We start from the raw sequence: 16,578 nt of genomic DNA on the forward strand, positions 1-16,578 counted from the left end.
ATAGGAATTATTTCGAGTTCCTTCTTTTTTGTTTGTTTGTTTGTTTGGTTGTTTTTTTCGTATGAGATAACTATAAGAACAAGAGGCTCTCAAGAGCTTGAATCGCTCACCTGTTATTTTTTGCTTGAAATGTTTCCAACATGATTATTTCGCTTTCAATATATATTAATGAGTGTCTTAAAACAAACCTTTAAATGTTCTTTGAATCTGTCATATTTTCTTCAAAACGAAAAAATGCATGTTCCATTTTAGTCATAGTGGCTATGTTTTTTGACGTACAAGAAAATGAAATACAAATGTTATACTAGATATTCTGAAACTCATTCAGTCTATTATAATTTTGCTGAAATTGATTCAGCAGTTTTAAATCAAACAAATTCAGAAAAAAATGTCTTTAAAGGGCAGTAACTCCTAAAGGTATCACTTGACAATTTTTGTCATATCAACTTTTTTGAAGATCTTATAAATATATGTTGCTGAACATTTTTGCTGTTTACAGTTTATCGTTATCATTAATAATATTCAAGATTCATAATAACTAAATATTTCAAAATTTCCTTAAAATTACAAATGTGGCAGCAACCTTAAATGGGCTGTTAGATGCATCTGAAAATTTCATGGCCGATAGAATTTGACCTTATGAACAGTGTTACTTCTTATCAGATTTGCTCTGAATGCTTTAGTGTTTGAGATAAAGGCCAAAAACCGCATTTACCCCTTCATGACGGCCATGTTTTAGACGAAACTGAAAATAAAACTTCCTATTATTGTTACGTATACGGGGATGTGCCAAAAATATGGGTCATAACTTTGCGAGCTTTTATATAAAAGTGACCCTCCTTTTAATGACATCCTATATTAAAATGCATTTACGTTTGATAACTGTATATTGATTTGGGGTATGATCTACATATCATATAAAAATATGCTATTGAGAATCTTACATTATTAAGGGTCAATTATTATAATAAATTAAATCAATTCATTTGAAAGTTCACCTTTCAAATAATTTCCCATATGAACCCCTGAAATGGGTCATATTTTAAATATATAAGTAAAGGTCATTTTTTCTTAAAATATTTATATAACTATAGGTACTGAATTTCAGTGAATGTTATATATTAAAATGGGTACGTTTATTTAGGCAAAAAAGGCACACCCCTACCAAAAAAATATCGAAGTTACCCCCCCCCTCGTGGTTTCAGAGGAGAAGTTGTTTGAAATTATATGATTTCTTTATATCAGTTTAGTGATCTTTAGTTTACAAATCGACGAAAGCGGATAAGTCAGGAAATCCAGGTGAGTTGTAAGTAGAATGTATTTACACTGAATTAACAAGTAATAAAAAGGTCACAGTCCATACGAATACAAATTGATTATGTTAGCATTTCAAAGGTATGTAAAAGATTTTTATTGTATTATATAATACTGAAAAATATTTGCATGGTATACAAACAATTATAAAAAGAATAATTCATGAAAGCATGCAGATATTGCACGATAGCGATGCCGAACCTTTCAATATATGTAATTCACACTATAAATCCCGACAGGGAAAATGTTAACGTTTATAAACCAAGTAAATGAACAATCCATAGTATGAGTGTATTTTCATATGTAAGAATGTCATTTACAAACAAGAATTGAACAAAATCCATAGTCCGAGAGATTAAAGGCGAGATCGGAGAGGTGACTTAGGGTTTTGTTGCAACTGTTTATATAAGCGTCTCAAAAGAATACGTTCTTTTTACAAATGGAATATATCGTTTGATGTGTTTATAAATGATTTAGTTTTACCATTTCCCTTTTGAATTTTCCTCGGAGTTCAGTATTTTTGAGATTTCACTTTTTACAAATGGAATATAGTATCCTCGTGTATTGTATTTTCGACCTACTAGCATATTTTTCCGAATTTCACTTTTATATGTTTGAACATAGACATGCCTAATATTTTGAGAGTCACTAGTATTGTGACCTTTATCAGGACTCCGGGGTCGTGTGTTTTTGAGCTCGGGATTTCGGGATTGACCTTTACGGGATCCGTTTTTTTTTCAGATTTCGGGACGTCGGGATTTACTTCATTTAAATTCGGGATTTCGTGATTTTAAGCCCGAGATTTCGGGATCAGGAACCCTCCTATAGTTCGTGATTTATGAAGGAGATATCGAACGAGGTTCCTCGTCTATATTAGTTTTATGAACATAAAAAGTAATCAAAAGTACCAGGATTATAATTTTATACGCCAGACGCGCGTTTCGTCTACATAAGACTCATCAGTGACGCTCAGATCAAAATTATCCTATTTCGACAATGTCAAGGACATAAGAAAACAACATAAAAGTTGTACTTTTCTGATTTAAATGGAATAATATATGGAAATAAATTCAAATATACTAAATTAAATATAGTTTGAATTTTAAATTCAAATAGTCACTTTTATTCAGTCTTCTGATTGAAAATGCTCATTGACCTAGGTAACAGTGACACAGGCTCTAGACTTTAAAGCCTTTAGTTGAAATTACCACTAAAATAACAAACAAAAACCCAAAAATCACTAAATGGTCAACTTCTTACTAGGTTGTAACATTTAGTGTATTTGTTTTTCAGAATAGCTCGGCAAATAAACTACAGTGTGGAACATGTATCTCCGTTTATTTTTAAAGTCAACTTGCCTGGAGGTTTTTCATACGAAGCATTTGATAACGCAGGTAAGATATCAAACAGCTTTGTGGCAGATAAATATAAATTTTGTAACATACGGTGTAGCACTCTTATTTTTGTATTTAAGAAATTATAATTGATGTAAGCTATACTTTATTGTAGTTTTAACATGGGTAGGCATTATATTCGTGATTATTTTTGCCTGAGCGATAGTGAGGATAATGCATACCCATGTTAAAACTACAATAAAGTATAGCTTGCATCAAGTATTTCGATTCTGAATAGGACAATTAAGGTAATGTCTATGTCCGATAAATATAAGTGTAAAAGCGATTGTGTAGGCTCTTCCATGGACCTCCCTTTTTTTGTTTGTAAAGAAGCAAACGGCTGGCACTGTGGTTTTTCAGAGGGAGGTGTTTGAACGTATCTAGATCAAAGATGTCAATTCGGAATGCAACACATTACAGTCATAATAAATTAATTGGTAACATCATGTGCATCATTTAAGAGTTTGAAAGTGTTTTAAAGTTAAGGAAATATATATGTGCATGATAATTCGTTAAAATTCATTATTTTGAAGTAGTCAATATACGCATGTGTAAACAAATTTTATTGGATTTAGAGCATTGGTTTGTTCACAAACCGAAAGAAGCATGTCATATTAGAATTGTTTTTACGATCACGTGATTAAACGGGTATTGAGGTGTATTTATTTATGGACGCTTTGTTCTTATTTTTTTTTTTTTTTTTTTTTTTTTTTTTATATGTGATACTTTTTTATTCGAACACACCTACACTGTTATGATGTCAAATTACAAACTTAAGGTATGTCATTTGGTCCATATATTTTAGTCTTTTAAGTAGCAGTCTGGCTAAAACACGTTCTCATCTAAAATTAGAAATTCTCATATGCCACTTAACTCACTTTTGTGTGAAAGGCTACATCGTTTGGGATGACTGATATATTTCGCGTTAAAAAGCCACTGTATAGCATTAACAATATATGTCTGACACCTTCGCAAGACCTGCGGTCTTCCCCTGTTAATGCGAATCCGAAATTTCATCATTATATTTTTATCGCTTTGTTCTTATTCATATATTATATATTGACGGTCAATATTCAAAATACAATGTAAATTACGCGGAAAAAGTATTGTAGTCCATTTCAATGATACACTATACATGTAACAAATAAATTAAAGACTTTCACACAGTAAATACCTTATATATGGGCCTATTAGATTATTCAAGGACTTTCTATACTATACTATGTATAGAAAGTCCCTGGATAATTTTAAACCTCGGTTATCGTCCTCGGTCGATATAATATGGACATGTTCATATTAAATAACGTATTGGTCTCGTCAAAAGTCAATAATAATTATTGATAAAAATACAATCTGGAAAAGTTAATGCATCCTTTAAAATGTCTAAATAATATCTATAATAATTATTTAATGAATTTTTAAATGTCAATGACAGTCGATTATATGATTTTGAAGAAATGATATAAATTATGTTGCATTGTTATATTTTAATGGATTTAAACATTTTCATTAAATGATATCTTCTATTTTCTAGCTGGAATGATAAGACCAAGGAGCTTACTTATGGTAGTTGAATCTTCAAGAGTAACAAGTTTTTGGCCAAAGAAATCAGAATCATTTCTGGACATGGAAAGGTTAGCACGAGATAACCTGATTTATATAGCAACAATTCAATTACAAGTATCTCCTTCAGTATATTTGCAAAATACCCCGAAATATCCACTCTCAGTAACACATTCTTTAGCCTATATAGGAAATTCTTCGAAACGCATTTCAAGTATCCTTACCTGTCCAGAAGTGTCAAAACCTTATGCACAATTTTTTGTGCATCATGTTCTTATCGATCCAGCTACCCGGAAACCAACTGCATTTCCAAAATGGTGGATGGACAAGTATGGTAGCTTGAAACCGGAAGTTGTTCGTCCTTTAAAAATGGACCATTTGTTACGACCGGACCAATGTTTAGAAGATAAAATAATTGTTCACCCACGTGATTGTGATGTTTATGAGCATACTAGCTGGGCAAACTATGGAAATTTCTGTTACGACTCATGTTGTGTTTTTGCACGAAAGTCGCTCTACAAAACTATTAATAGTCAGTCATTGAAGAATGGACTAAAATCAATCACAGTTTCGTTCAAGAAGGAATCCCTTGAACTTGAATCGCTTGATCTCTACTCATGGGATGATATTCACGCACCAAACAAAGCTCATTTTGAAATTCTAAATCAAAATGGAGAGATATGTTGTCAAGCTTCAATTGAATTCTTTTCTCATTCACCAGAAGAAGAAATAAGATTGGAAACTCAAGCAACGTCAAAACTTTAATCTACAAAAATGACTGTTATTATGTAAATGTATTTAAAGATATTATATTCAGATAAATGATTTCTTTATGTCTATTTCATCAATTAGGGAGCAATCATTTAACTTCAAGAATGGGGGGGGGGGATATTTTGTCTGAGTTAGAATTTTTTTCTCGCTTTTTTTTTTATATTTTATGAAACGCTTTTAATCAAATTATTATTTTTTTTCTCAAAAACTGAACGATATAAAGTGTGTTGAAAATCTGGATTCAGAATATTTATTTGTCACCTGCTTGACCACAATATTTTTTCCATCAAATTTGGGATCAAACATTTTTTTTAGGAAAAGAACTGATGATAGTCCCCCCCATTGAAGCTAAGAATTTTTTGCCTTATAAATTATAAAAGAAATAGGTCAAAAGGCTATTGATTTTCGCTTTTGCTTCATATATTTACATACGGTGTTGGAAGGCCGTCTGATGGTGTATAGCTGTTCACATTTTAAATCCAATATAAAAAAAGAGGCGGAGGATACCAAAGGGGCATTCAAACTCATACGTCGAAAAAAACCCACTGACAACGTCAGGGTTATAAAAAAGAAAAGGACAAACAATAATACATAAAACACAACATATAGAACAAAAGACAAGAGCAATACGACACCCAACCAATACTTGGAATGGAATAAATGCAAATGCAATGCTCGATTTAACTATTCTATGTTAAGCAAAAAACACTAAGGCAAACATCAACTGTACCAAGTCAGGAATATGACAGTTCTTGTCCATTCGTTTTTGATGCGTTTTGTTTTTTGTTTTTTTGATTTTGCCATGTGATTATGGACTTTCCAAATTGATTTTCCTCTGAGTTCAGTATTTTTGTGATTTTACTTTTTATTTTTTTTTTATAGTTCGTTCTTATGTTGTACTGTTACACCACTGTCCCAGGTAAGGGGGATGGTTGGGATCCGCTAACATGTTTAACCCCGCCACATTATTTATGTATGTGCCTGTCCTAAGTCAGGAGCCTGTAATTCAGTGGTTGTCGTTTTTTATGTGTTACATATTTGTTTTTCGTTCATTTTTTTACATAAATAAGCTTTAAAAGTGATTCCCTGTATAATCAACCAAATATTTCCTACCAAAGGGGGTAGGCCACCCCCTGGATCCGAATTTTGGTCATGTCAAATTCAACAATTTGCAGAAGCTCTATGATTTTTGTATAAGACTAGTTAACATGTCTGACGTTCAAGAGTAACGATATATATCATTTTCGTTTTTAACGTCATTGTCACCACATTTGACATTTACAACAAATATTTTCCAAAGTTGAATAATCGACATTTTAAACATTAAACCTCCATGAGGTATTTAGGTGATTCAAATTCAAAAACATTAGCGTCTTTTACGCGACTGTCATGGAAGTGAGAGGTTAAACTAGCTATTAAACCAGGTTTAATCTACCATTTTCCACATAACAAAATGCCTGTACTAAGTCAGTTTGATGTGTTTGAGCTTATAATTTGGTTATTTGATTACTGACTTTCCGTTTAGTATTTTCCTCGGAGTTCAGTAATTTTATTATTTTACTTTTTTTTTAACAATCGCCGCTTCATTATATGCAAATTGATAAATATTTTACTAGTATTTTGGTGTTTCGTTAACCGAATAAAATTTTCCCAAGAAATTTAATGTTACTCAAATGAGCATTCTTTTATTTGAGTATAGCAAACCACTTTCAACATGTAGCCTGTCACCGTTTTTATGAATTAAAAAATACTCAGATATATACTATGCTTAAATACAACACTTATTCAGATTAGTTGATAGTATGGAAAAGAACATATCACGACCATTTCAATAAAGACGGCGCAAATATAACAAAAAGAAGATGTGATATGATTGCCAATGAAACAACTCAACACAAGAGACCAAAATGACCCAGAAATAAACAATTTAAGGTCACCGTACAACCTTCAACACTGAACAAAACCCATACCGCATATTCAGCTAAAAAAAGCCTCGAAATGACAATGTAAAACAATTCAAACGAGAAAACTAACAGCCTTCTGTATGCACAAAAAATGAGTATGTAATACATAAACAAACAACAATCACTGATTTACAGGCTCCTGACTTTGGACAGGCACATACACACATAAAATGGCAGGGTTAAAAATGTTAGCTGGATCCCATCCCCCTTCTAACATGGGACAGTTATATAACAGTACAACATAAGAACGAACTGTAAAAATCGGTTGAAAAAGGCCTAACTCGTCAAATGGACAAAATAGATTAGACGTGGCCGGGTACTTGTACATCCCAACAGGAAAAAGGCACTAGGTCACGGTGGGTAAGGTTGTCCTGCGAGAAAACGTTCTGTGCTGGTGATTTGGTCCTGTCGGGTGCTGATGGGTCCTGATTCTGTGCTGGTGGGTTTGTTTACATTGTATCAGAACGGCAATAAAACAACCGTTTCGTTGCTTTATTTTTCTCTGATACGTCATTAGTACCATTCAAAAAATATTACAACAATTTGTTTTTGCAAAAGTCGTGGAAGTTCGCCAAACGAAATTGTCCTGACGATGTGCTGATGATAAGAAAAACGGTCCTGGTTCTGTGCTCCTATGTCCTGGTTCTGTACATTTAGGTTTTAGTTAAAAGTGGCATATATTCAAGATCATTGATGCTTTACTGTTATTGACTAATTTTCTTGAAATTGACATTGTTGTGAATCTGTTTATCGTTATTATAAGAGAAAGAAATAACCCTAATTTTTTATTTTTTTTTAAATTAACTGTTATCTTATTTCTTGACCTGTTAATGGAACCCCTCTTGGCCCTTTTAAGATAAGAGATATGTTTACGATTCTCGTAATTACGGTCCTTTTGCATGATCACCAAAATACGTTGTAAATTTTATAATACTTATATAAAGAAGATGATGTGATATGTTTGTCAATGGACAAACTTCCATAAGAAACCAAAGGAAGTATGTGTTAACAACCATACGTCATCTTACAACCTTCAACAACAACCCATAAAATCAAACTGTAAAAGGTTTTCCATAAAAATGGAGAGCATAAACAAAAAAGGACATTTGAATCATGTGTCTTTATCAGCTTAAAACACATTTCTTTGTGAACAATTTAGTGCTGACTAATAGAATGACAATAGTATTGCGGTTTTTTGTGTTTTATTAGTTTGTGTTTTTTTTTGGGGGGGGGGGGGGTAAGTTCGAGCGAGGTCACAGTGAACGTTTTAAGCCTGGATTAGTATCCCGTAAGATTTAAAAGTTGTATTTTAAAAGAAAAATGTGTCTTATAGCTATTAATTAGAATCACTTGCTGTATCTGTAAGACTTTTTCAACCTATTTTTTTTTGTCTGAACGATTGTCAGGTATTTTTTTCGAAAGTTCCATAGAACACTAAAACAAATTCACTATTTTATAGATGGGCAGACTAGAATTTGTCAGAGAATGAAGACGAGATAACCTAGAGAACACTAACAGAAATAAGATTTCTTAGCTTTTTCATTTCAAAATTCCAAAATTAATATTTTTGATAAAGAATTGAGGGGCGGGAGTAAACAATGTGTCCTACTTTTCTGCCTTAATTCTAATTGAAAATGAGTGAACGGAAAAAATACCCAAATGAGAAATACACTTTTATTTCAATATTGGTAATATCACTCACTAAGCTTTGAAGTTTTGTGTGTCAAACACACCTTCTCTGTAGTAATGACTCGTTACTAAGATATTTCACTTTACCCATTTTTTTCTTCATTTTTTGATATTGTGAATTCTTAGTATTATTATATTAAAATGTAGCCTTAATTTATATTAAAAAAAAACTGAATCTAAAGTCAGATAAGGACTTCAACCATCAACGCAAACACGCCTCGAATGTAAAATGCATACTCGACTGTCTGTAATTGACCATTTATAGACTCCTTCCAAATAAAAACAAGCCGGGGTTGGGGGGTTCAGAGATGCAAATTAAGTACTTTGATCAATATTTTTTTCTTCGTAGAAAACGTTTAGTAGAAAAAGAGAATTTGGTGAAAATAAAACCACTATTATTGTAGAAAATTCACAGACTTTTGTACAGAGATTTTTGTTATGTTTAGCATGGAATCAACACAAGAGTACATTATCCTAAAAAAATCTAGTTAAAAGTATTTGCAAGCAAACTGCTTTGTTAATTGTGCCTTCAATTTCAAACATCAAAATATCTCGTAGCTTCATACGCTTCATACTGTCTATCTACATTGTACCTTGCACATTTCAGAAAATTCAGATCAGAAAACGGAACTGGGTCTAACAACATTTATAAGCAATTTAAGATTTTGACCCTCACAGCACAAATATTCTCGATAACGAATCTTTTTGAATACATAACTACCAGTTGCAGCCTTTTGTTTTTTATATTAATATATGTTTATGAATAAAGTTATGAAAGACTGCAGGGTCATAAGGGTGAGAAGTCATCTGAAATAAATGCTAAGCATAGATCTAGAAAGCGACAGATAATCATTAAAAAAAATCTCTTCTTTTTGACTTTTTTTCGAACAAATTGACACATAAAATGAATATAGTATTGTGGATTTTTTTAACTTATTTTCAATACATTGGTTACACCGGTTACTAGGATAATAATCCGGTCAAGTATGAGTTGGTGCACATGTGGAGCAGGATCTGCTTACCCTTCCGAAGCACCTGAGATCACTCCTAGTTTTTCTATTGAGTTCGTGTAGCTTATTCTTAAGTTTTCTATGGTAAGTCATGTGTACTATTGTTTGTCTGTTTGTATTTTTCATTTTAGCCATGCCGTTGTCAGTTTATTTTCGATTTATGAGTTTGACTGTCCCTTTGGTATCGTCCGTCCCTATTTTACTGGTAAAGCAGATCCTGCTCCACATGTGCACCCGTCGTGTTGCTCATGTTATTTTTAATACTTTATTTTTAATACATTGGTTACACCGGTTACTAGGATAATAATCCTGTCAAGTATGAGTTGGGTAATATATTTCTGAAAAGAAGATGGAAATGTGAAAGTTTACGTGCGCCAGGTGCAACAGCATACGAACAGCTAACATGCCTCGTCAAGAGAAAAAAGTGGATCAAATACACGAAAATTTTATTTAAAACCTTTAATAGTTCTAACAAAGTTATTGAGATTTTGTTGAGGATTTATCCATCTACGAAAAGAAGATTTTTTTTAGAATTTACAGCTCTTCTATAAATGTATGCAAAGTAAACCATTGATCAACTTGCTTGTTGTGATTGTTTGGATGTTTGTAAACGACAGGTAAGTAGTCTGTTCACTATATACTAGAATGTGTTTGGACAATAACATTAACTTTAATTCCTGTCAGTTTTTATTGTCCTATCAATCACAGTATGTATTGAAACTCCGCTACTTAATGTGTGAAAACATCAAAGCAAACATAGCAAGCAAGTTCATGAAAGTTTTATTTTACATGCTTTTATAGAAGAGCTGTAATGCAAAGAAGCGTTAAAGTCTTTCGGCAAAAAGTGCTATCAATTTCTTTTTATCCTATGTAAACTTCCGTACCATTTCCTTCCATTCGTGATCATTAAATTGAACTGTAAAATGTTTCTTGGTACCTTCTTAATTCCGTTATAAGTCTTATGTATACATAATTATGATAATAACTGTTGTGAGAACAAGAATCACTGTACACTTTTAAAGTTCTGCCCCATCAAACATTAAAATGTGAACTTAAGTTTTGAGACATTTTTTAATCGACACGATTGGGATTTTCATATATGAGAATATTGTTTGTCTATCAGTTGAAAATGCGGCCTTGAACTAGCTTTCAGTATCTACAATTTCAGCATGATTAGTGAATGATATGTTCAGCTCAAGATTTTGAAGCGTATGACAAATCATACACTTTTGGTGGGAATCGGACAATGTTTTGTTATTTATCTTAACTGTTGAAATTAGTTGCTATGTTATAAAGAATATTCATTTACTTTGAGCGATGTATTTTTGTTGACAATTCGTGTTTATTTCTGCGAAACCGTCTTCAGCTGAATGTGTGATTTTGTTACTACGCGGGGCTCAAAAGATTTTTAATAATCCGAAATAATTGCAATAAATGTTAGTTTTTCTGTCTTTCAAAGCAAAAAAGTATATAACATTAATTGCAGGATAAAGAAAATAACTGTTTAGTGTCTTTAAATATCAGCTGTATTTTATATCACACTCGAAACAGGAGTAATAACTCGCTGGAGCTCGTATTACATCTGTTTTTTCCGAGGGTATCACCAGCCCAGTATAGTCAGCACTTCAGTATTGCCATGACTATCTATTATATGGTCATTATTATAAATTTCATGTTACAAAATATTGAATTTGACGAAAAACTAAGGATTTTCTTATCCCAGGAATAATTTATACTAACTTAGCCGTATTTGGCACAGCAACTTTTTGGAATTTTGGGTCCTCAATGCTCTTCAATTTTGTACATGTACTTGTTTGGCTATGTAACCATTTTGAAAGACACTAAACATTTATTGTCTATATCTAAGCTGAGACATTGTGAACCTTTCAGAGTATGGAATTGTGTAGTTCATTTAATAAGTAAATTCAGGTCAAACCATAGTTTGGTAGACAAATCCTAAAGCTTAAGATTTGGTACGGGACGGTCTTTTATGTACTGTTTACATAGTTGTATCTACTAAATACATGTACATCAATGATCTGAATTTATATATTACAAAGAATCAAATCCATCATTTACTTTCGAGTGAGGTTGAAACTCCAGGTTTAACCACTAAATTATAAATGAACAATTCTCGCTTCATAATTAAAAAACAATAAAATTTTAAGACCAAACTACGACTACGTAATTAATAATTCAGCCTTTGAAAACATGATGGATGTATTTGATAACACGTAACTTGATCAATTATTATGTTAAAAGGTTGTTGACATAATACAATTATCATCCATTTAATAATGAAATATGTGAAGATTTAAAAAACAGATTGGGTTGATTTTAAAATAAATTCGATTCCAGTAATTATGGGCAGTCAATTGTCCCTCCGTAAGGCATTAAACTTATGACTGACAGTCATGTTATTGAAAGTATCTATTATACCATAGTTCAAACAATGTTAACGCTTTATTCTTTTTCAATCCATTTAAAACTAATTACTAATCAGATGGGATTTCAATATGGTGGATATATAATTGCTGACATAGTGTTGGATTTTATGTAACTTTTTAACAGTTTATAAATGATAAAGTATTCACCACTTTGAACATAACGACAACATTCTAAACCAAACCAGAAACGCATTAAAGGTAAGTCTATTCATTCTTAAAATATTTTTTTAATAACTAATAATTAATGATCTTGTTGATCATTTATTATAAATGATCTTGTTGATTTCGTTGTTCAGTACCTGCATATAATCCCCAAGGTTCCTCCGGTTCTCCACGCTAACTACACCCCTACATGCTCTTAGCGCAGACCAAGCCTTGCATTTGGAATTTTGAACTTGTGTTCATTTTTTCTTCTTTCTTATATACAGATGAAGAGATGTTGTTTGATTGCAAATGAGACAACGATCCACGAAAGTATAGATAAAGTGTATGTTAGAAATAATAAATAACCATACGACCTTCAACAATAAAAAAAAAGTATTTTTTGTTTTGCTTTGAACACATATCAATCTATTTCAATATAGAGAACGATCGTCATGATGTACTACAAAATAGTTAATGACAGTTGCGTAACAGAACAACATAACAAACTATATTTTGTCTGCTCTATGGTTGGGTTGTTGTCGCTTTGACACATTCCCAATTTCCTTTCTCAATTTTATAAAAAATAGTTTAAAATGTCTGATGCAGTAAAAAACATAATGCTCAGCGAAATCCTGCTAAGTTTAAATTTTCTGTAGCATAACATGCATTTGAACTCTCATGCCTTGCTTTTAAATGTTCAGATGCAGTGCTTTGTCTGCACTCCGAGTAGAATTTGCGGTGTAAAAACGGCAGTTAAGCATTTAAGCGTGTCCATACGAGTTGTTCAGACACGTTTTGTTATGAGTAAATATATTTTTAGATATAACAGGTACCGATGCCAGTACCTAATGTGTAGTGGAAAATACTTTATGCATATTCTATACTTTGTGTGCCCTGTGTCTAAACTCAACATGTCAAATTTTGTAACCAGTGCATTACAATAATTACCCTGATATGTGTATGCGATACTATTTTTTTATGCATTTCTTCGTCAAGGTCAGATTTTTGTTACAATATCTTTTGATATGTACTTCTATTATTCCAAAAAGGTCTATGTTTTAATTTATATATATATAGAAGCTGTAAATTACTTGGTTTATATTTAGCCTCCGATTGTATCACTGCTGTTCCTGTGTTGATATGAAAATATTCGAAATCTTAATGTTTTCCTACTTCAAAAGCTTTATTCGTATTTTGCAAAATTGTTTGAAAGTTAGGCGTTACAATACTCGTCAACTTTGTATTGAGTTCTCCGTCCAACAGTTTTGATTGATATTATGTAGACTTGAATAATTTTCACAACCACTAGGTCCATTTCTACCCAGTAGAAATTTCGTCTCAGGATGATGAAACACCTATGTTAGTCAGCATTTCTGTATTGATGTAAAATATCATAAATAGTTTTGTTTTTTTAAATCAACAACTGGTTATAACATATTGAACTATTCGAAATGCTTAGGTTTTGCTATATAAAGATTGCATCAGTCTTATTTGTTGGTTGATTGACAATATGATTTAGACAAAAAAAATAGCCAACGATTCGTCATGGAAATATTAAATTCACTGAAAATAGATTTTCAAATGCAGGGTGTATCTTTTTCAAAATATAAGAGATAAGGGCCGTGCAATGGTTGATAAACCCTAACATGTTTCAAATCTAATGGTTGATAAACACTAACATGTTTTATAACAAACTGCAGATTGTTTTATAAAACCAAAGCCTTAGTTTTCGTGAATAACATACACATCTATTGAAACGATCCAAAAATTTAAATAAATAGTTCAGATTGAATAAATCATCTTCAATAAAGACAAGAGTCTTTCATTGTTTTTTTAAAAACACACGTGGCTGCTGTAATTGTTTTGTAAACAATGCTAAACACAGAAGAATTGAAATAAGAATTACCATATACTGCAACATCTGATTAAATAGAATGCTTTTATTGTGCTGTGCTTGTTACAACAAAAAACGAACACGATATGAAAAGCTTGGCCTCTTGAAGTGAAATGAAACAAACACATTTTGTGAATAAATATATAATGTTAAAAATAAAAAATACCACAATATATTTGTTAATTAGAATTCTTGATCAAATGTTCATGTTCTTTAATTGACAGATAAACTCCAAGTATAAGTTGGAAAAATGAAGATTCAAAATGGTGGATGTGTAGTAATTTTGATAATACTAGTATCAATTTTGAGAGAAAGTTATTCGATATCTTATAGGAATTTTGAAAAGTTCTTCAAAAATATAACCGGTGGTAAAAACATAAATTTGCGGCCAGTCCTTGACCATAAATCGAAAGTGAATATTTCTATTTATTTTCATTTAATATATATCCAGGAATTTAATGAAGTTGAGGGAAAATTAAGTTTAACCGGATACTTTAATATAAGTTGGGTTGATCAGACTATACCTTGGAATAGCACAGAAAATGGAATCGAACAATTTACTCTCCAAGAGCATATAATTTGGAAACCATCTTTTATTATTGGAAATCCATATGATGGTGTAAAGTTAATTTATAGAGACGAAAATGTGATAAGAGTACAGAGTAATGGTGTTGTTACGTGGACCACTGGAGATAATTATGAGGTATTTTGTAATGCAGACGTTTCGAGGTATCCATTTGATACACAGGTTTGCAATCTTGAGATATTACCATGGGGATATACAAATGAGGAAATAGTCGTTGTACCGATTTTCGACTTTGTTGTGCACGAGATGTTAAATCCACAAAAAACATGGGAATTTATTGGTTCAAGTGTTACAAAACGAAAAGACCTTCAACTTCTAACATATTCAATGAAACTAAAACGCCATTCCATGTTTTTCGTTTTTAACCTGATTCTCCCAATCAGTATGATGATTATTTTAAACATTTTTGTGTTTTTACTTCCAACAGAAAGCGGAGAAAGAGTTGGATATGCTGTAACTGTTCTTTTGGCAATCGCAGTTTTCTTGACTATTTCATCTGAAAATCTTCCCGCAACTTCAATTCCACGATTGTCTTCAATATCTATTCTTTTATTTGCCGATGTTTGCATTAGTGCTTTCATTGTTATCATGGTTATTTTAAGCTCACGATATTATCATCGGAAGCGTGAATATCCAGTTACTAAGTTTATGCGGGGATTTGTAAATGCTTCAAGAATAGTACGCTGTAAGATGTGTTGTTCTAGGAGAAAAAAGGAAAAGTATAGTGCAAAGGAAAAGGAAGAGGAAATTGAATGGACCGATGTCGGAAAGGAAATTGACATGGTATGCAGTATATTCATTACTGTTGTGATTTTAATTGTCAATGCTTTGTATATCATAGATGTCGCAGTGTGATCACCGAGTTTACATTAATCTTATCATTTGTTTCATAGTTTGAATTCAAGATATCACAAAAAAAACATGAACTACAAGGACTGATTTTAAATATATGATTTATTCTATCGTGTAATTTGCTTTTAGCACAAATAAAAATCTCTAAAGGACACTGATATTCAATTGATTTTATCGTCTATTTAATATTTATCCCATAAGGACGCGGTGTGTCAGTGTAAGATCACCCCGATGACTTGAGGGTGATCTAACACTGACAAACAACGTCCGAGTGGGATAATTTTTTTTACATCCCAGTTGTTTAAGATAAGACGAAAAACATGATGAGTAGATATCAAACAATGTCAACTCGCCCCACTTGCCAATCGGTCCACACTATATCGCCACTTGATAAAACAAAATCAGCCCACTCTTGTTTTTCGACTCGCCATCTATTTGAAAAAGTGTAAAATCAAATTGAACAATCATTCTAAAACTCACTTATTGACGACAAAGGTTTAAACCCCACTGATTAAGAGTCTGACAACTCATCCCACTTTATAAAAGATCTTGCTTTCTTTACGTATGTCAAATTACTATCAGTTCGTATCCAGTCGTCCTGGTGTAGTGGTATGTGTAGTGGCTTGATATGCTAAATGTCTTGAGTTCGAATCCCAACATATACACTAAATTTTCCTACGTGAATTTTGATAGGTAGTCTTTTCCGTATAATTAATTATAAGTTTTATAGTGAATTTGACATTCCCGCCAAAATGTTACAAAACAAAGGAAAGCATGCATAACAAAGAAACTCAAACTGGGGTGATCTGGTAGGGATGATCCGGCTCAGATCACCCCTGTTAGAACAAAGGAGCTGAGATGTTATTCATATGATTATTCTTTTATCATACATATGATTTGTTATATAATTTGACGCTCGTGATAAGAACAAACTCACCTTATTAGAGAGT

General features: G+C 32.0%; 2 protein-coding genes across 3 annotated transcripts; both read left to right on the forward strand.

Moving 5' to 3' along the window:
* The first annotated feature begins 1,288 nt into the window (after positions 1-1,288).
* LOC134705221 (uncharacterized) lies at positions 1,289-5,096 on the forward strand. 2 transcript variants are annotated; one of them, XM_063563984.1, is made up of 3 exons: positions 1,289-1,395; positions 2,608-2,708; positions 4,243-5,096. In XM_063563984.1, the coding sequence occupies exons 1-3, from the start codon at positions 1,379-1,381 to the stop codon at positions 5,034-5,036; spliced, it is 912 nt and encodes a 303-aa protein (XP_063420054.1). In that variant the 5' UTR covers positions 1,289-1,378; the 3' UTR covers positions 5,037-5,096. The 2 variants fall into 2 exon arrangements, with proteins under 2 accessions (XP_063420054.1, XP_063420055.1); XM_063563985.1 differs by lacking the exon at positions 2,608-2,708 and having other exon boundaries at positions 1,337-1,395.
* Positions 5,097-12,116: 7,020 nt separating this feature from the next.
* LOC134705222 (acetylcholine receptor subunit alpha-like) lies at positions 12,117-15,775 on the forward strand. Its single transcript, XM_063563986.1, has 2 exons — positions 12,117-12,350; positions 14,415-15,775. Exon 2 carries the CDS (start codon positions 14,441-14,443, stop codon positions 15,629-15,631), a length of 1,191 nt encoding a protein of 396 aa, XP_063420056.1. The 5' UTR covers positions 12,117-12,350; positions 14,415-14,440; the 3' UTR covers positions 15,632-15,775.
* Positions 15,776-16,578: the final 803 nt, after the last annotated feature.

Source organism: Mytilus trossulus, chromosome 2 (assembly GCF_036588685.1).
Source record: "Mytilus trossulus isolate FHL-02 chromosome 2, PNRI_Mtr1.1.1.hap1, whole genome shotgun sequence".
NCBI classification, from domain to species: Eukaryota; Metazoa; Mollusca; class Bivalvia; order Mytilida; family Mytilidae; genus Mytilus; species Mytilus trossulus.

Coding starts and splice junctions, on each gene's coding strand:
- LOC134705222 (XM_063563986.1), top strand. CDS start 14,441: ATGAAGATTCAAAATGGTGGATGTGTAGTAATTTTGATAATACTAGTA.
- LOC134705221 (XM_063563984.1), top strand. Junction 2,709..4,242: donor CGAAGCATTTGATAACGCAG/GTAAGATATCAA, acceptor TCTATTTTCTAG/CTGGAATGATAAGACCAAGG.